The 24,535-nt window shown below is 48.2% G+C and overlaps 1 protein-coding gene across 4 annotated transcripts; it reads right to left on the bottom strand.

Annotated features, from left to right (window-relative positions):
- Positions 1-1,548: 1,548 nt before the first annotated feature.
- On the bottom strand, positions 1,549-22,841 carry ccdc30 (coiled-coil domain containing 30). Of its 4 annotated transcripts, none has more exons than XM_035383081.1 (28): positions 21,216-22,841; positions 19,233-19,421; positions 18,681-18,801; positions 18,355-18,545; positions 17,542-17,631; positions 16,441-16,524; positions 15,440-15,593; positions 15,034-15,105; positions 14,793-14,908; positions 14,330-14,386; positions 13,516-13,583; positions 13,100-13,292; positions 12,809-12,907; positions 12,462-12,587; positions 12,167-12,304; positions 10,873-11,054; positions 9,742-9,976; positions 8,525-8,647; positions 8,093-8,263; positions 7,310-7,519; positions 6,888-7,045; positions 6,106-6,271; positions 5,683-5,804; positions 5,254-5,395; positions 4,994-5,130; positions 4,620-4,737; positions 4,198-4,265; positions 1,549-4,032 (listed from the first exon to the last, which is right to left on the bottom strand). In XM_035383081.1, exons 1-28 carry the CDS (start codon positions 21,228-21,230, stop codon positions 3,819-3,821), a joined length of 3,759 nt encoding a protein of 1,252 aa, XP_035238972.1. In that variant the 5' UTR covers positions 21,231-22,841; the 3' UTR covers positions 1,549-3,818. The 4 variants fall into 4 exon arrangements, with proteins under 4 accessions (XP_035238972.1, XP_035238973.1, XP_035238974.1 ...); XM_035383082.1 differs by having other exon boundaries at positions 18,367-18,545; XM_035383083.1 differs by lacking the exon at positions 16,441-16,524.
- Between the last annotated feature and the right edge of the window lie 1,694 nt (positions 22,842-24,535).

The raw sequence follows: 24,535 nt of genomic DNA, 5'->3' as shown, positions 1-24,535 counted from the left end.
CATGCACTGGGGAATGTAATACTGACAAAAATTGGAGAATAAAGAGATTTAGAATTAAACTGCAGTGTAACTGCTTGGTTCGTCTGGGTGAAGAAGACATGACCGAGTATACTGGTAATGTATGTACTGTAATTCTTTTTTCCATATTGATTCTTTTGTCTTTAAATGTTTACCCATCGTAATTCTTCTCTGGTTGGTTTTCTGACAGGCTGCAACCAGCTTGACTGGTACATACCGCTACCAACTGTAATTCATCATACTGTAAGTGAAACTGTACATGGCAGCTTCAGATGAACTTAAGATGGTGTCTACCATCAACTGTGGAAAAACCATTCAGTGAACAATTCAAATAATGGCACCACCCACAAAACACCTCCACCAACACTATTGTGTTTGTGCAAGCATTGTATGTATATATGTATGTACGGTATGTATGTATAGTGTATAACTGTCTAATTCTCATGTAGTTGCTATATGATAAATCCTGCATATGACAAACATGAATATCTTGGAAATTAAGACCGGTAGATGTCCGTACACTTAACCTCAGAAAATTCATGATTCAGTACATTAGAATCTGGACATTTAATTATGAAAAATACAAAGTTTTTTAATGGACACAAAAACATACAATTCAACAAGAAAACAAAAGAGTAAACAAAAATTACAGTCAATAAAAAAAATCACAGGTTATTTTTCATACCTTCTGCTGCCTCTTTGGCATAGAGCCAAATCAGCATGATTGTAGTGTTGCAAAAACCTCCTTATTATATCAGTAACCTTTATTTAGCAGTTGGATACTGCTGGTCAAAGTATACATCCTATCTCCCTAGTAATACAGGCACAGTACACATAAAACTGGAAAAGAACAAACCATAATATTCTGAGTATTGTAGTTTATACATTTTAATAAAACACATTGCTCTACATAACACCCTTTGTGGGGAAAGAGGTCGAAGCTACATTATGCAGCTGTTTGTGCTACAGATATGAAGTCATGAGAAACGATTACTATTCCGACCAGGAATCGGTAGTAGTGGATATGACCGTTTGCCCTCGTTACTCCCCAGCTGCGTTCGGGTTACTCGTTCCCCTGTGACATGGGTTAGCACTAGCTACCCTGTGCTATTCTGTGGGGGTATGGGTGGCACAGCTAAGATGTGAGACCATTGTGCAATTGGCAGTTCCAAATAGGATAAAAGGATGGGGAGGGGGTGATGGTCTCACACTAAAATTCCGATAAAACCCAAATGCTATGCTGCAAACGTGGTACTTTGTGAACATTTATACATGTACGCTAGGACAACTAAAACACCCTCGCATAAATGGAATAAATGTTCAAGGCAAGAAGCTATGGTTAGCTACTTTAGCTAGAAAGCCAACCAGCATCTCGTAATGTGTTTTTAAATTTTTTATAACTAACCTTTGAACTTGGTACCTTGTAACAGCAGCTCTTCAACAGTTAGGTTAGGCCAAGTCATTTTCTCCACTGGGGGGGGGGGGGGCGGCGGCGGCGGACTTTCCAAACAAACTTGTAATCTAGTATTCCTTCCTATTTACCAGGGCCTCTACCACTGCATTAAAAGTATCTTTTTGCCAGCAAAAAGACCTTGGAATGCTAACCACCACCACATTTACTGCATAACACACCGACACTTGTGGACTGCACCCAAGCACGGTGACTGACAAAATTGCTGATTCAGTTTCCAGGAGCCGATCAGGAAGGAATAATGAGATTTGTCCATTTTGGCTAAAATTTTTAAATACACCAAAAGAATAATTAAAAAAAAAAACCAAGACAAAATACAACTCCTGCAATCAGCTAGGTTGGCCTTCCCGTGTTTCTCGTTAGCCCTTCTGTACTGGCTGAGACTGGCACAACACTACAGCATCAATTCAAATAAGAACAGTGCTAAGAAAAGATAACATGCCGGCAGATTCAAAATATCTTGTACCTGTCCAAGATGCGTTCTGTACTTTTGTAGTCAATATGATTAAATTTTTTTTAAATTTCATGCTACATGATTTCACCATTTTGTCACTTGGAGCTTCAGCAACTTTCGTGTGCACTGTTACAGAAACACCCAGGCCTGCCCTTTAGTTTGGACTGTAAAAAAACAGGATGTGTAAAATTGGATCCTGTTTCAAGGACTTAGGTATGACAACCGCACAGCTGGTAATGCATCCTCATGGAAAAATTTAACTGTTAATAAAATACTATTGTTCATTAAAATGAAAATGTCCCTGCAAAAAAAAAAAAGACTTAAAAGGGCTCTGTAAATCCAAACCACAGCCACATTTAGTGCACAGTACAACTACACTGTGGACCTCCATTATTATTGCTAACAACATTATTATTTTTCACCTTTCTCAGACCAAACGGGACAGTAAAATGGCTTACTGTGACTGATGTGTTTGGGTGACAGTTGTCCTTGTGTCTTGACTTAATGACATATTTAACTGTAAGGAAACTAGCTGAGAAGTTCATTTTTAATTTTTCGGAAATAATGTGGCTGTGTGAATGGGTTACAGAGATCACGATTAGAAAGCTGATCAGGATACAAAAATATGTGGCCTAAAGTTTTTGTTTTACAAACCCGCCTGCTTAAAGCCGTTAATGCTATATACAACATCTGTGAAAGGCGTTCACTCAGTTCAGATCATAATTTACATGAAGAAAATTTTTTCTGATACCGTATGTGCAACATACAGGAAGGGATGAGTATACGCCATTTTTGTTACACATGTCCATATAATACATTATAGGCCCTACACGTTTATACAATTTAAGTCAGGCCGCAGTAATAAAACGGCAACAACTTGCGCACAAAAGCACAATAAAGGTTAACATTGTACGACAGCGTTTCTTGCCAGCTATGGCGTAAAGCAAGTAAAATTAAGAGCACACGTTTAGAGCACAGGTCTTTTTTTAAAGTGCTTCAGTCAAACAGTTTTGCACACTTGCTTTGTACCACAGGGATTGTCACTGTTACACACTAGTAGCAGGAGGTACGTAAGTACAAGTGACATGCCTTTCTTTTTACTGCCAGAGTAAAAGTTCCTGTTCTTGGAAACACTGTGTTTTCTTCCTCTTAAGAAAACACAGACGCAAGCAGTATATCCAATTACAAACATTTGCACTTCCTACTTTTCTTTGCTTTGGCTTTTATCACGATGAACGAATCAGAGCCTTCTGTATTATTCAGGGCCCTTAGCACTCTGGGTATTAACAGTGCACGTCTAGACTGACGACGAGTGTCATACCGGGTCAACTTCAGACGCTCACTGCCGTTAGGTCCCAGCAGATTAGCAGTGCGACCAGAACTGCTGCGACAAAAAAAAAAAAAAAAATGCTATGGACAAAAGCACTATTCATCCACTCAGCACGTCTTAAAGAGACAGAGGTGGCGCACGGCCCCTGAACGAAACGGACCCTGAGCAATGTAGGACAGTGGGGGAAAAGTGATGTACCGTAACTGGGCCTAAGATCGGCTGTAGTGGTTTCCGTGTGGGAACAGTCTTCTTCTCTGGCCCACAAACTTGGTTCCCAACTAAGTTCCTCAAACACAGGATTGTCTTGCAATATTTCCAAAGCGGTTAAGTTCATTTTTAAGTAGTGTGTCATGCAACTTTGTGGTGAGTCCCCAGGTTAGTCCAAGAGGATACCCCTGTAGGGTAGAAACTGGCAAGCAAAAGGATAAATAAAAGAAGATTGGCCAATCTCAGGGGGTCGCGTGGCAACAGCAGCAGTAAATTAATATTTACTCCGAGAAAATAGCCCCTTGATGCGAAAGACAATTAGGACACAGTAGGACCCCTTAAACCTCATCGATGCCCAAACCGAGGTTCTCTTCTGGGTCGTGGTGAGGACAGGTGGAGGCCATGGGGGAGGTAACGTTCAGGTAGCCAATTTCGGAAGGCTGGGGCGGTGGCAGAGGGGAGGACGTCTTCGTGCCTTCTGTGGAGCCTCCCACTTTTACCCTGCGGATGGCATCCAGAAGGCCCAGCGTGTCGCACACCCCTGACATCATACTGCGGATGAAACAGGCCATTTATACAGTGGACAGAAAAATAAATACATTTTGCACATTGAAATACAAGTATCATACTCCTCGTATTGACAATGTCTGGACATTGGAGTGGCTCGATGGCATGCGCATGGCCTAAGGGGGAACCAGGGAGAAAGGGATGCTTTACCTTGAATTGGAAGTTTGTAGAAGGCTATCATTGAGAAGACACTCAGAAGGAAATACTTTCTTCAGATCCTAATAGAAAAGACAAAGGTCAAGGGAAACGTATAGACACCACAAATAGGGGGACTATAGTCCCATACAGGCCTATCGTAAAGTAATATTCCAAGAATTAAGGAGGGTGTGACAATTTTTGGTGCTGCCGGACATAAAATAGATGAGTTTCACCTGCCACGTGTTATTTTTGGTTTATATAATAGGAAAAGGTCAAAGTTAAGGAAAAATACAGAAGGCAATACAGTACAGTATAAATAGTATGAATCAAAATTTTTTAATTAAATGTCGAAATGAAGCCATGTAAGAGATTCCAAATTGGGGGGAGAAAAGTGGAACAAGTGTTCTTGTATACACAATGGCACCTTTACGTACCTCCATGTTGCAGACGGACTGGACCTTCCTCAGAGCACGCTCCAGAGCTCCCACCTGACTGGACAGCTGCAGCGTCTTCTCCTCCAGGTACCTGTTCTCCTCCTCCAGAAACTTCACCCTGGGGGAAAACAGGCACAGCACTGCTGATGTCCTTAGAATTTACTTTACTTGATGCTCCCTTCTTGGTGTGACCCAGGGGAGGGAGGGGGAGGTGAGGGGTGCTCCCTTCTTGGTGTGACCCAGGGGAGGGAGGGGGAGGTGAGGGGTGCTCCCTTCTTGGTGTGACCCAGGGGAGGGAGGGGGAGGTGAGGGGTGCTCCCTGCTCAGTGTGACTCAGGGGGGGGAGGGAGAGGGGGTGAGGGGTGCGCTGGTACCTGTGCTGGACGGTGGATGCTGTGCTCTGGCTGCTGCTCCCCATCTCCTCGGCCTCGTTCAGCCTCCTCAGCAGGTCACGCTGTTCAAGGAGCAGCTTCTCGTTCTCCTCCATCACCCTCTTAATCCAGTCCCGCTCCTGCTCACCCCCCCGAAAACACAGTTACTGAGAACACGGCTTTAAATGGCATTTTAAAAAACGGAAATTCCTTCAGCACCATCTCCTCGGTTGCCCCCGGTAACGACACGGCCTCGCCCTCACCTTCTCGGACAGGCTGGTCGCGAGGGCCAGGTCGTTCTCCAGCTTCTGGATTCTTCCGTCCCTTTGCGCAGTCTCCTTCAGGAAGATCTGTTTGGCCTTGCGCAGCTTCATCCTGTGGTGCGCCTGCTTCTCGTTGTACTTCCTGTGGGATCGCGGGGAGGAAAGGGCCATGGCTGACAGAGCGAGCAGCAGGGAACAGTTACAGAATGTTTGTCTTGGTTCCAGATGGGTAAGTGCCTTTCTGTTTATTTCAGTCACAGCGAGACTGCGAGAAAGTCACTGCATGTGTCAGAGAGAAGTGTGTGTGTGAAAGATGCCGCTCCCAGTGTGTGTGTGTGTGCGTGTGAGAGACCGCTCCCAGTGCGTGTGTGTGTGCGCGCGGGTGCATGTGAGAGATACCACTGCCTGTGCATGCGTGTGTGTGATTACCTGATTTGTGTGTCCAGCTGTTGAATGACCTGCTGCAGCTCCTCCTGCAGCCTCTCGGACTCCTGCTGACTGGATGCCAGCTGCCCCTGCATGTCCTTGCAGGCCTGCGAGCTGAGCTGCTGCTGCGTGGTGTAGAACAGAGAGGCTGGCGCTACACCCACATGCACTACATCTCCCACAATGCCCACTCTTTTATTTAAAAACCGGCAGGTAAAGGAATGGCTGAATAAGATGGCCATTTACTGGAGTTTGGCATGCACCCACCTGCACTAGAGACCCAAAATATTAGTTAGCCAGGACCTTTCTGTAACCATCCATGGTCTCTGTGGAGTTCAGCAGCACTGCCCACTCTGACACGCCCTTTTCTGCCTGCCCTGCACAGAGGCCGACGCCCGTGGCGTTTAAGGAGGCCGTGGTACGCACCTCCTCCGCGGCTCTGCTCCGCTCGCTCTCCCGCACCTCCAGCCGCGTCTCCAGCTCCTGCAGGCGGTGGCCGAGCTCGCCGTTGGCGCGGTTCAGCGCCGCCTCTTTGGAGCGCAGCGAGCGCACCTGCTGCTGCAGCTCCGCCTCTCTCTGCTCCAGCAGCTTCCTGTGGGGGACACCGCGAGGAGGAGAGCGCGCGAGCCCTGCCGTGAGCTCGTATCGCCACGGCAACAACAGCAGCGGTCATGCGCCTACGCAATGAGCGCCAACTGTAATTATCCTGGCTATTTGCCTATTGGGCGTGAAGGTTGTTTGGGAGTCACGTGGAAGTGCCTGCCAAATGTGAAAAGTGCAGCCCCGCCCACACGGTGGAATGAGCCACTCACGTTCATCAGAACGGCAGTCAGCTGACCATTCCTTCAGCACACTCTGGAAAAACCCATCTGTTAAAGCTGCATCCTGGAATGCTTAGGCTCGGATGACTCAGTTAGGATTTGTCTGAGCGTCAGCCAGCAGTGCGATTTGTGGGTGACGTTAATGAATTCCCATCACTGGTTTGTTTTTAGCCCGTTCCCATCCCCACAGCCCTTGTGCACGACTGGGACTTTCAAACAACACAACTTTCATTCTGCTGTGCTGCAGCGAGTTCTGCATGTACGGTACAGAGGTGTCCATCCAGCCCTGCCATGCTCACCGATTCAGTAAGCTGCACAGGATCAGGAACATGAATGGGCCTGAGTGTAAATGTACAGGATGGCCGTGGGGGGGGGGGTGTCGGCTACCTCTGGAGCTGCTCGTCCTGCAGCTGGGCTCTCAGGACGGACAGGCTGTCAGACAGCTCCCTCGTGTCCCTCTCCAGCTTGGTGGTCTCGCTGGCCCGCGCCTCCTCCAGGCGCAGCTGGTGGAGAGTGTTCTTCAGCTGCAGCTGCAGCTCCAGCACCTGTAGGGGGCGCGCAGGAGACGCGTCACATTCGTCCGCAGGGGGGCAGGACTCCTTCGCCGATATCCCCGTTTTTGGGCACGTGATGCCCAGCGGACTCTAAAGGTTCAGCTGACACCGACACCCCACTGTAGCCTGCTGCAGGCCACTGAAACCCATCCCTCCACCCACTCAAGAGTCCCTGGCTTCCTTCAGAGAGCAGTTTTGTTTTCTTAAAGAGAAGCGCTAGAATAAGAGGCCCTTGTTGGCAGGCCGCTGACAGACCTTCTTGTCGGCGGCGATGAGGCGGGCCCGCTCGGCGCTCAGCTCCTCCTGCAGGCCGCTGGAGGCGTGGCGGCTCTGGCTGCTCCGCCCCAGCTCCAGCTCCAGCTCCCGCCCCCTCTGCTGCAGCCGCTCCAGCTCCGCCCTCTGCCCCGCCCCCGTCTGCTCCAGCTGGCTGACCTTGGCCTGGGCCTGCTTCAACTCGGCGCACACCTGTATGGAGCGCCGGGGGGCCTACTGTCATACGGTCTGCCTACCCCCAGGGCTAGGGGCTCACGGGCTCACGGGCCGATTCGCTTTAGGTCAGAGCTGCCTGCCCCTGCTCCTGGAGATCCCATGTCCTGTAGGTTCTCACTCCAGCCCTGATAAAGCTCATCCTCATTCAGCAGCTAGAGATCTCGCTGAGCTGCTAATTGGCAGAGTCAGGTGTGACAAATTTGGGCTGGAGTGAAAACCTACAGGATGGTAGATCTCCAGGAAGAGGGTTGGGCAGCACTGGTGCAGCTGTTAATGGAGGGGTGGGCAATCACATTCATAAAGGGCTGGTGTGCGGTTTACCCAATTAGCCCCAGCTCAGCTAGCTAATTGGCTCTATACACCAAATTCAATTGAAGTTATTCAACCATAGATTAGGCCACAATAAAACATTTAACATAGGGGCACAAAAACGGTTATCAGCTGCCATTCATGAGCTTATCAATAAATTAGGCTGAAGCCTCAGCACTAAATGTGCGCGTAAGCGTACGGAATGGAGAGGAGCTCAGAAGACGAGCGGTGCTGGCTCACCTTCATCTTCTCCTGCTCCAGGAGGGCGTTGTGTCTCTTCAGATCCAGGCTCCTCTCCCTCTCGTAGCGCAGCTCGCGCTCGGCTGAGCTGAACAGGCTCTGCGTCCGCTGCAGGTCCTGCCGGAGCTGCTTGCACTCCTCCCCCTTCTGCTGCTGCAGTGCATCCTGGGACTGCGGGGAAGACGCTTCGTCAGCTGCTGACGTTCCCTTCGTTATGTACCGCAGGGTGAGCAGGTATGTTAACACTTGATTTTATTTTATTTTTTTGCTAACAAATGTGGAGGGTTATCTGAGGCTGCAGTGAGGCACAGCCAGGAGGTGCTGTAGTGTAGTGTCACTTTACTGGGGACTACGCCTTTAGTGTTGCATGGGGTGGGACTCACCTTTATTCAGGACTGTTCCAGTAGTGTTGCCAGGGTGGGGGGGACTCACCTTTATTCGGGCCTGCGCCTCACTGATCTGGGCCTGCAGGGCCAGCTGGTGCTGACTGGCCAGCTGCCGCTCTTCCTCCAAGGTGGAATGCAGCTGAGTCATCTCCATCTTCAGAGACGCCAGCTTGGAGCATCATGGGAAGGGGGGGGGGTGGGTGGGAGCATGAGAACACAAAAGCATAAAAACATGCCACGCAGCACATCTGGGTTTGTCATTTGGCCTACTGAATTTCCTTACTTCTCTATGTGAGTTTGTGTGGAGAAATTTCTGACACAAAATGGCTGCCTTGCATCACCCTGGTGGGTGCTGCACATACATGGTAGTTGAGGGGTATTTTTTTCTTCAGTGTTAAGCGCTTTGAGATTATGAAATGTACTACATCAGTGTAAACATTTATTCTTATTGCTGTCATTATTAATACTTCGTGCTTGCAACAGCATTTTTATTATTACTGTAAAGAGACCATTTATCATTCTGTCAAGCTTAGACTCCCTGAGGGCCTCTGATTCTACAACACAACCTGGAAATCTAATCAAAGCACTGACTGTGTGGAAAAAAAACACATTACAACATCAGTGTGAACTGTACCTCTAGCTAATTTCCACCTCAGCCCCCCTTCCTCTGCTGACAGAATTCAACCATTAAAACATCTTCTGAGATCCACTTTCAGTCCCTGTTAAAAAAAGTAACCACCTCAATCAAATCTCACCCTTAAGACTGCTTTTACTGAGCCTGAAGAGATTCACTGCCCGTGACTTCATAACTTTCATATCCATCGTCTCGGCCCTCCGTCCTTTTTCCCTTTAGCGCACTGGTTGTGTGTCTGGAGAAGCAGCTATCGGGGGCAGGACTGCAGCTGAACAGCCTGCACTCCACTTCCAGCCCTCTACAGGCCACAGGGTCTACAGGAGAGCTAATGGGGCACCTCCCTCAAGGCACCTCCCTCACCACAGCCGCTAACCTGCGGGTGCCGGTGCACCGTTTGTCGGGAAATCTAGGAAACTTGAATCCACCCTCCCCCCAACAAGATACGGCCAGTGCTGTGGACTCCCTGTTGTAACCGGATAATGAAATAGCTGAGCTGCTTCAGTCTGCTGCGTCTAGGTTTTCAGGCCCAGTCTGCAATGAGCGTCTCCACAGACTGAACCCTACAATACGCCACCCTGTCCTGTGAGCGGACTGTGGACGATACAGGACGCCAGACTCCAGTGGCCCACCTGGCTGAGCCCGCCGTCCCGGGGGCTGTGCTGGAGAGGGGGGCTGAGCTGGGGGTCGGGGTCACGGGGAGGCCCGCGTCCCTCCGGCGTGGAGGCCTGCTGCTGCTCCCTGGCCCGCTGCAGCTCCCGGTTCAGCTGCTCCCTCTCCCCCTGCAGCCTCCGCTTCTCCTGCGCCTCCTCACCCACCCGCCTCTGCAGCTCCGCAGCGCGGCCCTGCTCCTCCTGCAGCTCCGCCCTGACACCATGCGCATGTAAGTATGCACACACACACACATGCATACATATAAACGCATACATCCATATATATACACACGCACACACACATACATACATATAAATACACACACATACGCACACATACATACATACATACATACGCACGCATGCACACATACATACACACACGCCATCCATCAGTTTATGAAACAAAAACATTTAGCCACTACCCCATGTTTTTTATGTTCTCCCAGTTTGCAGGGCTCAGTCCATATCCAGACTCCCTTCTCAGTGCAGGATTGCCTGCTGTCACTTTTGGGAGGGTGCGGACGTGTTCTCCTAGGCACCGCCTACTCTGCCACCCGTGGCTTTTCACTCTGCGGTCCACCAATGACCTGCAGCCGCTGAGTCACTCCCACAGACCACACCACTAAATTACAGCTTCAGTTTATACAAACCATGAATGGAAAATATGTAAACAAGCTGGGCAGGCAACGCTAAGCGGCTGTTACTGCCTTTTCGCCCCCTTGTGGTAAAATGAGATGCTGCTGTTCACTGCAGGAGAACTGTCAGTGAGTCAGTGAAACAGCCCTTTCTGAAGTGGGTAACAGCTGTCATGTGCAGGCGGGCTAGTATGGTTGGCAGAATGTTCGTCTCTTGTTCGAAAAAGGGTCGTTTCAAACAAAGAGTTTGATTATGGTTTGAGTATACTGGTGCCTTAAGCGACTCCAAATTTCTGCCAAAAAATAATCTATACAAGTAGTCCTGCATAAACACGGCTAGATTTGTTCATTATCACGTAACTGAACGACCTGGTGTTCTGTGCTTGTTTTGTTGGGGCCGGGGGTGACTGATCTGAGAAGCGAGCGGGCGAGTAGACCCACGAGGAGAGAGCGCACACAGGAAGCTGCCCACCTGAGCGTGCTGCGCTCCCTCTCCAGACCGGACGCCTCTGACCGGAGCCGTCCCACCTGGGCGCTGAGCTCCGACACCTGGCTCCGGCTCTCCCTCAGCTCCTCCTGGGCCCGCCGGTACGCCGAGGTCCGGAGGTCCAGCTCGCTCTGGAGCCGGTTCTGAGCCCGTTCCAGCTGGGACACCTGCCGTGAGACGGGAGAGAGAGTGGGACCCGGCAGGTGAGTGTCTCTTCACCTGTGTCACAGAATAACATTACAGTGGAAGAGCGGAGAAACCACGTTAAAGACAACAGCAGAAAAAAACACATAATACAATCCCCACAGCTGCAAAGTTTAATTAACTTTCAAAGGAATGGGCTACGTTCTATATTCTACCCGAATGGGTCGATAAAAATTCTCTTAAGTAATGTAACAATATTAGATTACTTAATATACGTGTATACCACAGGGGGCATATATTAAATGCCATGCCTTAGTTCTGGCATAATAAATACCTCAGTCATTCTAGGCAGGAGAGATCACTGGAAATCTGAATGCTTACAGCAAAATCATCTCAGCGATTGGCTGATAAACTTTAAGTACCGTTGAGCAAAAAACATTAAAACATTAAGCAATAAAGACCTGTTTATACATCTGTTATTGAACTTATGTACAGTAAATTAATTACAGTAAATGTAATGTAAATTATTATGTACAGGTTATGAATTATTAATGTATATTATTATAGAAGGTATACAATTAACTTCAATAACAGTTAATGTGTCTCCACTAGGGGGCAGTGTACAGTCTTCTTGTCCACAGCTGTAGGCACTGAGGCCATGATCCCTGTATTTGTTCAGAGTAATGAGGGTTTAAAGGTAAACAACACTGAAAAAAGAAAAAAAAACCATGAAGTGAAAATTCCAGAGTATGCTAAATCAATTTAATCTCTCATCTGTTTCCCGTTTCAACATCACTTACTTTTTTTTAACATTTGCGTCTTAAGGCTAAGGCTGTTGATTATAAACAGTGCATTATGGGATCTTGAGCTCAGAAGTCTCCCTTTTAGAAGGGGCATTTGTGGTTCCTGGAGAGTGGCTTCAACAGCCACAGATTTTAAACCGAGACATCCTATTGAACACAACACATTAATGCAATTTAGTTACCATGAAAACCAAACCACACTCCTCCTGAAAAAGACCTAGAAATCCCATAGTGCATCACTCATAGATGAGCCATACATCAGTCCCAATAAGCAAATAAGCTCCAATGGCACTATATTATAATTAAATATATTATTGGGGGGAAACAATGACCTTTTCTTGCAAGATGTCCTTTTCACCCTTCAGTTGTGTGAGGCTGGTGCTCGAGGCCTTCCCCTGCTGGGAATCCAGCTGTAAGGTCTGAAGCTCCGCCCGCAGTTTCTTCCGTTCCTTCTGCTCCCGGTGCAGCTCCTGAAGGTAAAACCAGCAAAGGAGACCATATGCACCTGTGTGCGTTCTGCCCACCGTCCATCACTGAGGAACACTACAGGAGTGACATTTCAGTGGATCTCTACATTAGTGCTACTTCAGTGCATCTCTACAGCAGTGACACTTCCATGAAGCGCACCTCTTTCTCCTTCTTCAGAGCGGTCTGGGCTGCGGTCAGATCCACCTCCAGCTGCTTCCTCCACTCCTTCTCCTCGGTCAGACGGCCCTCCAGGAGCGCCACCCTCTCCTGGCTGCTGGTCCTAAGCTGTGAGCAGGTGAGAAAAGCACTGAATCCAGGCTGGACCACAGGAGCCATTATACCCCACCAGAAACATTCACAAATAACACGTCACATTTAATCAACTGTTGAAACCGATGCAGATTTTTGGCACCGAACATATAGCCCACTGGGCCTGTGTAGCCATTAAACTTTCCTGTTGCCGGTGTGGCTGTGGGGAAAAACAGATATTAGTGATGGGGCCTTACCTGCTGGAGGTAGACCTCGGAATCTTTACTTAGGTCTCCACCCTTCCACACAGGCTCCTGGGAGCTCAGCTTGGTCACCTCTGCCTCCAGGTGCTTTATCTGTGAGCAGACAGGTGTAGAACATGCACTTAAAACAGGCCAGGGGGCCCATGACGCAGCATAGGCTTCAGCTGAAAGTGTGAAAGGGAAAATAAGCTACAGAGCCGGGTTTCAGTCAGGAGAAACGTATTGGATAAGCAATTAAGGCTAGGTAATGCTGGCCAGCGGACGGGTGTCGGAGTTTAGCCCCACCTTCCTCTGCAGCCCCTCCACCTCGCAGTCGTGGCGCTCGCGCTCCGCCTTGCTGGCGTTCTGGGCCTCGCCCAGCAGGGACTCCAGCTCCTCGTTTCTCTCCACCAGCTCCTCCTGCTCCTCCTGCTGCCTCTGCAGCCTCCTCTGCAGCTCCCGCAGACGGCACTCCTTGTCCTGCGACTCCAGCCGGCACCTGGGGGGGGCAGTGCTGCACCTAGAACTTGTTCCTTAGCAGAACCCCGCCCACCCCACCCACCCAAAAACTCCACTACCCTTATAGCTTTTCGCTGCCTTCGCTAGCAAAACACACAAGTACATCTATGTCACAAGTGTAAATGCAGCAGATGACTATTAGCTATATCACCTGTTGGCACATACACCTGGTGTTTTTGGATGAAGATTAGACGTATTTGTACCTCTTATGAATCCGGTCTTGGTCCCCAGCTGCCGAGGTGGTCAGAGGTAGGCCATCTTTACCCGCAACCTGACAGATGGAAAGGGAGACACTCAACACTACTGTAATAGGTAAGAACACCCCACACACTTTCTCCCTATTTCTAAGTCCGCTGTGTGGAATGACCAGTTGTGCCACTGGAGTCGCCACGGTCCCACTCTGACGCCCCAGCCCTCAAAGCAATAACTGTTTTCCACAAGACAGGCCAAACAGTACTACAGGAGAGCTGGCACCGTTTGGAACAGAGGCTTCTCTCTCAGTGATGACAAATAATAGCGTTTGGTCTCCGCAGTGACCCAAGGGACACAGGGGGCCTAAAATCCACCCTTCCCTGGAGGGACAAAACCAACGGTGTCATGCCACTGAGAGCTCCAAGTCATAGTTGGCTAATAGCATAGCCCTAGCCAAAACCTGTGACCTCTGGGGTATTGGGCTAGCCCAGGGCTGCCCAACCCTGTTCCTGGAGATCTACTGTCCTGTGGGTTTTCACACCAACCCTAAGGAAGCACACCTCATTCAACAGCTAGAGACCCCATTGAGCTGCTAATTAGTACAATCAGGTGTGCCCAATTAGGGTGGAAATGAAAACAAACCTACGGGACGGTAGATCTTCAGGAACAGGGCTGGGTAGCCCTGGGCTAGACTTATGCTCATGGTACACTTACCAATATAGTCATTAAAGGAGACTATTATCTGTTTTTAATCTGCTCTTAAAATCCAAGGACAATATTCTTCAAACTGCAAACCTATGCACAAACTCAGGAGTTGTGTTTCACCTGTTCCAGGTGAGAACTTCCCTGCTCCTTATTTGAATCAGTCTTCATATTCTCTACCTGCAACACAAGAAAAGCAACAATCAAATAATCATCATCATTCCATCATACTTTTTAAAATGCACTAAAATTTGTATTTAAAACACATGAAGGTGGAGATAGGTGCAGGGGTGGAGCTGAAGGGCTATAACAGGGAAAGCTCTCCCAGGGGGCGCCTGAGATGTGTGCATGCAAGCATGTGTCTGTCTACGCTTATGCGGGGGGGGGGCTTATTTTTTCCACTTCACAAATAATTTCTATATCCGTCCCCAGTAGCTGTACACAATACACTTGCAGGCACCAAGGATAACAGCAATGGTGCAAGCACGTACTGCATGAGAAACCACGGTGCCAAAAGGACAGCTTCGCCCTCTAAAGCCTGCAACCTGAGCAATTTGGGCAAAAACAAATCTAAGGGGAGCTCTACCGCTAGCAACAGAGTCTTCCTCTCAGCGTCCAGGGTTCGAACTCTGTCCCTCAGGGCCCGGATTTCCTGGTCCAGCCTCGCGTTGAGCTCCCTGGCCCGCTGCAGCTCAGTGGCATCTGGGGCGGGGGTGGAACAGCGCTATTTCACTTTACACACATTGCAGTTCCATACTGACATAAATAACTGTCATTCAGACAATAACACTGGGACAAAGCCAGGCTTGGAGACCGCTGTGGCTCACCACACTCCTTCAGCCTGTCTACTTCCTGTCTGAGCTGCTCCACTTCCTGGCCAGCTCTCTCCAGCTCTGGTTCTGAGGGGGGAGACAGAGGGGGGAGAGAATGAGGGAGAGAAAGAGACACAGATCATCCGATTACAGTTAACAGGGGCCCTAAGTCAACCTACTCCATCTACATACTGTACTTTAAATTTTAAAAATTATACAAATGAACCAGTGAATATGCAGAATATGTAGTAAATAAATTGATGTTATCTTGCTCAAAGGAACCACCACCGCTCCCATCTGGGAGACAAATCTGGTACCAAGGCCTCTGGCCCTCACCCCATTTCCAACACACCACGCTGCCAGCACACCCCCTGCCCCTATGGGGCCTCAGGGAGGGGCTCTGGCTTTAGGGCCTGCTCACCACAGACACTCTGCGTCTTCCGGGCGGAGTCCAGCTCGTCGGTCAGACGGCGGATCTCCTCGTGGGCCATGGTGAGCCGCCGGGACGCCTCGTCCAGGTCCCTCTCCATGCGCTGCCTCTCCAGACGCTCCCCTGACAGCTCCTCGCTGTGGACCTGCGGAGGACGGGGCAGAGGAGAGGAGTGAGGGATTCGGACCGTCCCCTGACCCTGAAGAGGAGCAGGGTGAGGGTTTTGGTCCATTCCCAGACCCTGCAGAGGGGTGAGGGCATCGGTCTGTCCCGTGACCCTGCTGTCCCTCTGGCAGGGGTGAGGAGCTGGAGTGAGCAAGCCCCTAAAAAAAAAGCACCGTCGACTGAATGGGTGCCCACTGTAAACCCAAACCTGTGCCCCAGGGCAAGTTCAGCAGCGCTGCCACCACCACAACTGAAATCATGCATTTCTGAACAGCCACTTTAAAAAAAAAACAAAAAGGAAACGCTTGAAAACGTTTGACAGCTCATCAGAAAATGAACTCCCCACTGTAAGGAGAGCACCTTGTGTCTTGTGAGCATCTCGGAGCTTTTACACTAAGCCGCGTGAGCTTTATAACCAAAGCAGATCCCCGAAGCGTGTGCTGACAGACAGTCTGGTGTATGGGAATTTTGCAGTGCTGCACAAGTGAGACCAATTCACCTATCCCTTGTCCCAGGGGTGCGAGTTTGCTCTCTGGGACAGGGCGGCGCTTGGATCAATCGACCCTCCCACCCAACGGCCTCCTAAAAAAAACCTCTTGCATACAGAATGGGGATGAGAGGATGGTTAATGGAGCGGGAGTTAGGGAACATGCAAGGTCCTGCCCTCGTCATGCTGGGGTCAGGGGGGCGGCTGCTACACGATGCGGTTAGTACGGCTCAGGAACGAGGGCGTGGCGGTAGGCATGGCAACCTCAAGTCCACTGCCGCCCATGCCCCACACGCAGGGTGTTAATCGGACGTTTCGTAGGCGCGAGGTTGGAACGTACGGAAGAGGCGGTTTTGGCGCCCTGCTCGGCCTTGCACACTCTGAAGAGCTTCTTCCAGGGGCTTTGGGCTGTGGACTGCTGGTCCTTGCGAAGACACAACGGACAGACACACAAGTGAGCTCTGGGAAACCTTGGCATTCTGGGAAACTGTGGCAGGGACACACGCACGCTGCGCCTGTGCAACCGGGAAATAAAACCAGCCGGGGCCGAAGGGAACCGCAAGGCTGGAGGAGAAAGATCCTGTTGTCCATTTTCAAGCGCAGAAGACACAAAGATGCCCTTTTATCATTCATAAAAACAGCGACACAGTTCATGACTCGCCCACTCACGGGCACAAACACGTGTCATCTACCAAATCTGACACGATGGTTTTGTGGTGTGATTCGAGCCGTGTATGCTCGAATCAGATTTTTCCAAAGATTTTTCCATGACATCTTAAAAGACAAGGGTTTTAAAGATGAACTTTATTGCTATAATTTATCATTCTTTACATGTGTGATGTTAAAAAATGTGAAAAGTTTCATATCTGGGTTGGTTCCAGTTTTAGTAAATTCCAAGTAATAAAACCAATGATATGAAAAGAACAATAAAGCTCAATATGTCAGACCTGTAGAAATGGGATAGATAGAACCCTGTAATCCTGGACTCCAAAAAGCAGCTGGCAGGTGCTTTTGACAGTGACTACCGGTCAACAGGGTCTCAGGGCATAACGTATAAGAAAGAAAGCAAATGCCAGTAAACTCGCATCACAGCATCTTATCGTTAATCACAAAAATGTAGTGAGTGAACAAATACAATGGACATATTACATCCCCTGTAAAAAAAAAAAAAAAAAAAAAAAAAAATTACCCTAAAGGTGTGTTTATATTTGGTCGTTTCTGTATATTCTGTTCACGTTTTACAGATATTTAACCACTCTGCATGAATTTTCCATCTATTTCCAGAATGAAAGAAATGTGAAATTAAATTCACATTTTTGTTCAAGGCCAGCTGGAGCCCTGGGAGGTGAGCCTGGTATCGAATCAACCAGCGTTCCAGCAGAGAGCCTCCTCACCTTGTTCATGCTCTCCCTGGTGCGCTGCATGCAGAGAGCCTCCTCACCTTGTTCATGCTCTCCTTGGTGCGCTGCATGGTCTCCCTCTGCTGCCGCAGCTCCTCCTCCATCGTACGGCGGATGTGATCCAGCTCCTCCTGACAGGAGTAAAGCACAGAGGGGTCACGGGTGAGACCGGGGTTCATGCAGCAGGCTGGGACTCGCGTGGGATTCTGCACAATGATTACAGCACACAAAGGTCACATGCAAGCTAAACAAACATGCAGTATAGCCTGTGGAGCAAAGCAGAGATAGAATCAGGGCTTCAGCCTTATCAGCCTCACACAGGCTCTGGCTGATATATTTGAGGTTGAGTGTGCTGTACCTGCAGGTGTACCTGTCAGGCTCTGGCTGATATATTTGGGGTTGAGTGTTCTGTACCTGCAGGTGTACCTGTCAGGCTCTGGCTGATATATTTGGGGTTGAGTGTTCTGTACCTGCAGGTGTACCTGCCAGGCTCTGGCTGATATATTTGGGGTTGAGTGTTCTGTACCTGCAGGTGTACCTGTCAGGCTCTGGCTGATATATTTGGGGTTGAGTGTTCTGTACCTGCAGGTGTACCTGTCAGGCTCTGGCTGATATATTTGGGGTTGAGTGTTCTGTACCTGCAGGTGTACCTGTCAGGCTCTGGCTGATATATTTGGGGTTGAGTGTTCTGTACCTGCAGGTGTACCTGTCAGGCTCTGGCTGATATATTTGAGGTTGAGTGTTCTGTACCTGCAGGTGTACCTGTCAGGGTCTGGCTGATATATTTGGGGTTGAGTGTTCTGTACCTGCAGGTGTACCTGTCAGGCTCTGGCTGATATATTAGTGTTCTGTACCTGCAGGTGTACCTCTCTCAGGCTGCCTGTCAGGCTCTGGGTGTCCACCTTCCTCTCTGCGGCCTCCAGTCTCTCCAGCAGCGTGGCCCTCTCCACCAGCAGGTAGGCCACCTGCTCACTGGGGCTGCTCTGGCTGATGTCCGCCAGGCCCTCCTGGTCCAACATCTCCACCACTTCCTTCAGCTGGGCGTCTGTGTGCGAGAGGCAGCGGTGTCTAACTCCCCACTGCCCTGGATAGCGCTGGGCTGGGACACTCAGATTCAGCCCACACCGAGCAGGCAGGAGCCGGCCCCGCCCCTCTGCTTGCCCCGCCCCCGGAGGCCCACCTTGCTGGAGCTTCATCTGCTGCAGCTCGGCCCGCAGCTGCTCGTTCTCCCGCTCGTACTCCGCCGTCAGCGACTCGCGGTCCTCCAGCAGGTTGCGGATGTGCTCCACGTAGTTCTCCACCTGCGAGCGGGATCACGGACGGGCGTGAGCGCCGCGTTCCTGCAGCCACGCCCCCCCTCCCCCTGTCTGCGGCCCGATCGGCTGGTGCCCGTGTGGCCCTGCTCCAGGAGCGGCGGCCCCGTGGGGGCGTGCGCGTCGTCTCCCTTTCCACACGCGCGTTTGCCCCATCGAAAAACAAAAACGGCCCACAGGAACCCGAGACTCAAGTGACGACGCTGAACCAGCCACTGGCACCAAGCGGCAGACAGCCTATTCGAAAGCATAAATAAATAAAAACAGCGTGGTCCCTGGGGAGGGATGAGCAGGGTTCGGAAGGGTGTGGCGATGGAGGAACACCGCCGCTCCCGCGTTTGGCGGTGCGGAGGGAGACGATGCCTCGCGCTTCGTCGGCCAGTCTTTCGACGCGACCCGCCGACCGTCCGCACGCTCACCTCTTTCATCTCGGCGGCCTGCTGCGTGCGCAGCGTCTGGAGGTCCTGCGTGGCCGACGCCAGGCTGCCCTCGCAGCGGCGCAGCAGGCGCCACAGGTGGCGCTGGCGCTCGTCCGGCGAGGCCGCGGGGGGGAGCCCGTCCTCCCGCAGACGCTGGCCCATCTCCTCCAGCTCCAGCTCCAGCTCCTCCTGCAATGACATCAGCGCCGGCTAAAGCTACCCCTCATACGCGACCGCTGGCTTCACAACCAGGTCAGGAATGTCACACGCACGCAGATCACCCTGTCCTGACCAGGAAAACATTACTAGTCTGATTGTACAGTAACCACCCTGTATAATAAGTGTAGAACACACCATCCTGAACATGGCTGCACACAATCTACAGCAAACAACTATTTTTATAAAACAAGTGTACACTTGTGAAAATTCTGCTCACGGTCAAGCCTCGGAACGTGTCCACAGTGATCAGCGCACCACAGACTGTGGTACGTACAAAGAGCAAAATCAAGTCATTACAATTATCAGAAACTTACAGAAGTAGCCTTCTGCATCCCCTTCTGCTTGCAGGATGCAAAAAGATGACTGCAGGGCAAAGCTTTGGAACAGGTCTGTTTTCTTTCGTTAATTGCACTTTGCACCAACAGAGCCCCCAGGCTCCAAATCAGATGTTACTGAGTTTCCATGAGAACTTGCATTAAGCTCCCCATCAAACTGTGAGTAGGGCCAGCATGGACTTGTCCAAAAATATCTCACAACAATGCTGATGTTATCTCAAAATTTGCCATTAAACACAGCTTGTCAATATATGTGAACATATTAATAAATAGGCTAAAAGAGGCATTTGTATAAACACATTACTTACAGCAAATAATATCATTGTGCATGCATAAAATGCATTTTGATTACATTTTAGAAGGAAAACAAAGCTAAAGCTGTCAGTCCACCTGCCAAGCAAGGCCACTCTAAGCCATGTGAAATGTGATATCCACACTGACACTTGCGAAAGACGAGAAGCTCACGGACGCCTAGTTAAACATCACACTTGATAGGCAGTTCTATACAATACAGGCCCAGAAACACAAAACTCCCTGACACGCGACAATTACTCTCATAGCATTGTTGAACACGCTGAGGTAAACTGTATCACGAGCATATTAAGTAAAGGAAAAAAACTAAACTTTCTAGAGAGATGCATGCCAGATTTTAAAGTAGACAACATTTCATGAACATTTTACATTCTACAAAGAATGAACTGGGCTCATCGTGACACCCATTTAATTTCAACATCACTTGGTAGAACACATGTTCCTGTTGATGTGTGGTGCTTGCACACAAAGCGGGTACAAGTAGCATATTACAGACGCGTTAGATCTGGAATACAACTGCATCCGAGCAGTGCACTTGAGCAAAACAAAAGTGCTCCCTGACTGTACCAGACTGTTGTGGGCAGCTGTTCTTGTTCGCCCAACTGTTGTGTGGTAGTATCCATTTCGACTGCGCCAATCATTTACAGCAGCTGACATACCGAGCAAGCTTGAACTGCACAAAAATGTTTTTAAGACTTGCTTGAGCATTTTTCTAACGTTATTCCCGTTCACATTACAAAGCAGTGATCAAATGATCAGTCACTCATACCTTGTCGGTTAGCTATTTGTCCTGGTAACAGTGTGGAATCACGGGAAGAATCTAGCTGGGTTACAAATATCTAACAGTACAGTTCGTGTTGCTCTGGTAGTCTGACTTTGTACAATTGATTGTTCTGCCCGCAAAACATAGTTTATTGAAGTGTGTATGAAAGGTGATCAAAGGATGTGTGCAAGCCATTCATATATGTATCCACAGCCACAGGAGTCGAGTGATTGACACCAGCATCAGCAGTGATATAAAGCCAGGGAAAAGTTTCTAATATAGATCGCACAATGTTCCAATTCAGCTACAGAGTTACACTGTGCAGTAACTTCAACTTTTAAAAAATGTTATTACCTCTTGGTGATGCATGTCCCTCTTCTCGTTTCCTGATGTCTGGAGAAGACTTCGAATTGCATTGAAATCTGTTGTTTCAAAAGTTCTCTTGGGCGATACAATTCATGTTGCGTGGCACAGACAAAACAATGTTCCTTTTTTTTTGGGTGTTACTGAAGTTAGGAAAATCTTGAAGTTATTTTGTTTAATTGATTCCGCGTACATCCAGTGTTAAACGCTGTCAGAAAATACGCGTCTTTCGCTAATGTAACTCTTAGAATCCCCAAGCAATGCGGAGATTTGTCAGTATTGTCAGACCGCCAACATTATAATGGAAATTATTTTAAGAACTTGTTGCTTCTCTGAACGCTGACATGCCTGCGATCGGACCAGTGTCGATCCTCCCCGAACCAATATCCAAAAAAGGAAAACTTTCCATTCTCCCATATAATCATATACAAAGTGTTAGTCGTGAAGTCCTACCTATTTTGATAATGATACTTTGTTCGCAGTACCGTAAAAAGTGCGACGTAGCCTAACGACATTAAACTTGAGGGGCAAACATTTTTGGGATAAATTCTGCTCCCCTCAAAATGTCCGACAAAGAACCAAGCCCGTTAACCGCAAGTGAAAGAGATTAAAGGTATTTGGACGTTGCAAAATTGGGACTGGTAAAGCTAGCTGCCTAGCTAGGAGGACAGAATCCAATATTTTCAGTCAACATCAGCTACTTCAGGTATAGCTAACGTTAGCTAGCTACCCAATTATTTATCCCATGGAAAGCAAGGCTTACTGCTAGGTTGCTAGCGAACCAGTGACCTGCAACGTCGTTCGAGAATGGTGCTATGGTCTGTGCTAAGCTGGTTAGGTATAGCTACTTCAGCTAGAATTTAAGTCTACATCTTGAATGCGTTTGGCCAGGATTTAACTGACTTATCTACTGCATGGGCACTACTTGGGCAACATTTTTGCAAGTAGCTAACTAGCAAGTCATATTTAAGCTAGTACTAACTATTAACATGCTTAAGAGCTTTCATAGACCTATTCCTATTGTGCGAAATAGCTATTTTCAAATAGAGTCCAGTGGCACATGTTCACCTTGGTTAGATCATAGGCTAGGCTAACTACCTAGACCCGAAACATTATGAAGGATCACTAGGATCAAGCTGGCCCGTGCTGGGTCTAAGTTTGTGGGTGGGTAAGAGACATAACTTAGTCCTTATTTCAGTCAGCTATCAAAAGCTTCCCGGAGTGCATTCAAAATCACTGAACCTACCAGCCCATTATAGCTACTATAATTACTTTAGCTAGATACAGCTTTCCTGATAACGTTACCTAATGTTAGTTATCTTGCTGATGGCCAGCTAGCGCGAGGCTGAAGCTGGCTTTAGTCTGCAGGCTAAGTCGCTCACAGCTAAGCAAAAAGTCAGTAATATTTCAGCCCGTCTCTCTTTCGTGCAAATGTACAAAACAATCTACGAAACAGATGCTAGCGAATTACTGTGAGTAAGTTGGATAGCATTAGCTAGTTAACGTTACCCGCTTTCACGCATCGGCGCCTGTTATTAATATTACCCGCAGATACATTTGCAACAGCCTGATCCGACAGGCGCAGATCTAAACTTGCATGCTGAGGCACTAGGCAACCTTGGCAACGGAATAAACCACTTACCTTTCCTTTCGAAGGGGGAAGTGTTGAAGAAATGGGAAGTACCATTACCAAAAAAAAAAAAAAAAGTATTAAATTAATTAATTACTGGCATTACCAATATGGGGAGGGCACCTAAATGAATGTATGTGGCGTCGAAAATACAGGCAATAGGCAATAGGCAACAGTATATTGTAGACTACCGAACTAGCCAGTATGTGACTATTTTTGTCAACAGCAAAAATCCACCAATTAGTCTATTACTTACTTTATCCTAAACAATTGAGCATGTATCCTATATAGTTAATAATAATAATATTAATAATACTAATACTACTACTACTGCTACTACTACTATTACTACTACTACTAATAATAATAATAATAATAATAATAATGACAATTCTTTGCATTTATGTAGTGCTTTATACTCAAAGCGCTTTATGGCAATGAAGGGGAAACTCACCTTAATCACCACCACCAATGTTTAGTACCTGCCAGGGTGATGTGTGTCAGCCATTTTTCACACAGCTGAGTTGGAGAGGGAGAGAAAGTTTTTAGCCAATTAAACAGGGGGATGATTAGGTGGCAGGTAGAGAGAGCCAGGTTGGGAATTTAATCAGGACACCAGGGAATCCTCTTCTCTTTGTGATGAGTGTCATGGGATCTTTAATAACCTCAGTGTGTCAGGCCTTTTGTTTAACATCTCATCCTAAAGTCCATCTCCTACAGCACAGTGTCCCTCTCACTGCATTTGGGTTTATTTGACCAGAGGAAAGATCACCCCCTACTGGCCCACCAGCACCACTTTCAGCAGCAGCTTAGTTTTCCCAGGTCTCTCATCCATCAAACAAGTCCTGGGTCCAAATCATTAGTACTTACATATTTTCATTTGAAAATGCAAGTTTCTATATTGCTGTTGTAATTGAAATAATACCTATTTGTATCAGATCCAATCTTGTTTTGTTGTTATAGTATCTTGTTTTCTTGGAGTGCAAACCTATCAATGTGTACTTGCCTAGAAAAAAAAGTGCCCCCTGAGGAATATCCAGCTCAGGGACAATGATATGTTTATGCGCATTATACTGCTACTACAGCTTTAATGCTACAACTGGCATATCTGTACTTGGTTCAAGTGATTCATAGTCACAACATGTTCATCAAACATCTACTGCAGAAATTGCCCAACAGAGGGTGACAAATCACCAATTCACAGAGGAACAATCTGTGAAGCATCCCTTCCTGAAACGTACCCTATGATTTCTGCTGTAACTGGTGTTTTGAAAGCCTGTGTGAGGCTTGGGAGGTAAAGTACTTTATCAGTTACCTATACCAAACAAGACTATCTGTATTCAAGAGTGCATGCTCAGTTAAAAAGGTATTACTAGTGTGTTACTAGCCACTTTGCTGTTTTACTCATTACATTTTGGCATTTAGCAAACATCTTAATCGGAGTGACTTACGCAGTTGCATTTGTACGTACAAATCATTTTCAGCAGGATGTTTTACTGAGACAATTTAGGTTAGCTACCTTGCTATAAGGTGCGACAGCAATGCATCAGCTAGACATTAAATTGACAATCTTTTGTGTTACAAACCCAGTTTTCTAACCACTATACTACACTGTTACCCCTGCTTTATACAAAGATGGACAGGGACTATCGTGATTCTTTACTGTCACATCTTTCAGTGG

This window comes from Anguilla anguilla, chromosome 11 (genome assembly GCF_013347855.1).
Source record: "Anguilla anguilla isolate fAngAng1 chromosome 11, fAngAng1.pri, whole genome shotgun sequence".
Lineage (NCBI taxonomy): Eukaryota > Metazoa > Chordata > Actinopteri > Anguilliformes > Anguillidae > Anguilla > Anguilla anguilla.
Note: the sequence above shows the minus strand (reverse complement) of the source record. Positions and strands in the feature narration are given on the sequence as shown.

Excerpts from the sequence above, each read along its gene's own strand:
- ccdc30 (XM_035383081.1), bottom strand. Across the intron at positions 8,264-8,524 it reads AGGCGCAGGCCCGAATAAAG|TCCCAGGATGCACTGCAGCA; the intron begins GTGAGTCCCCCC and ends TCTTCCCCGCAG. Across the intron at positions 4,738-4,993 it reads GCATCCACCGTCCAGCACAG|GGTGAAGTTTCTGGAGGAGG; the intron begins GTACCAGCGCAC and ends GTTTTCCCCCAG.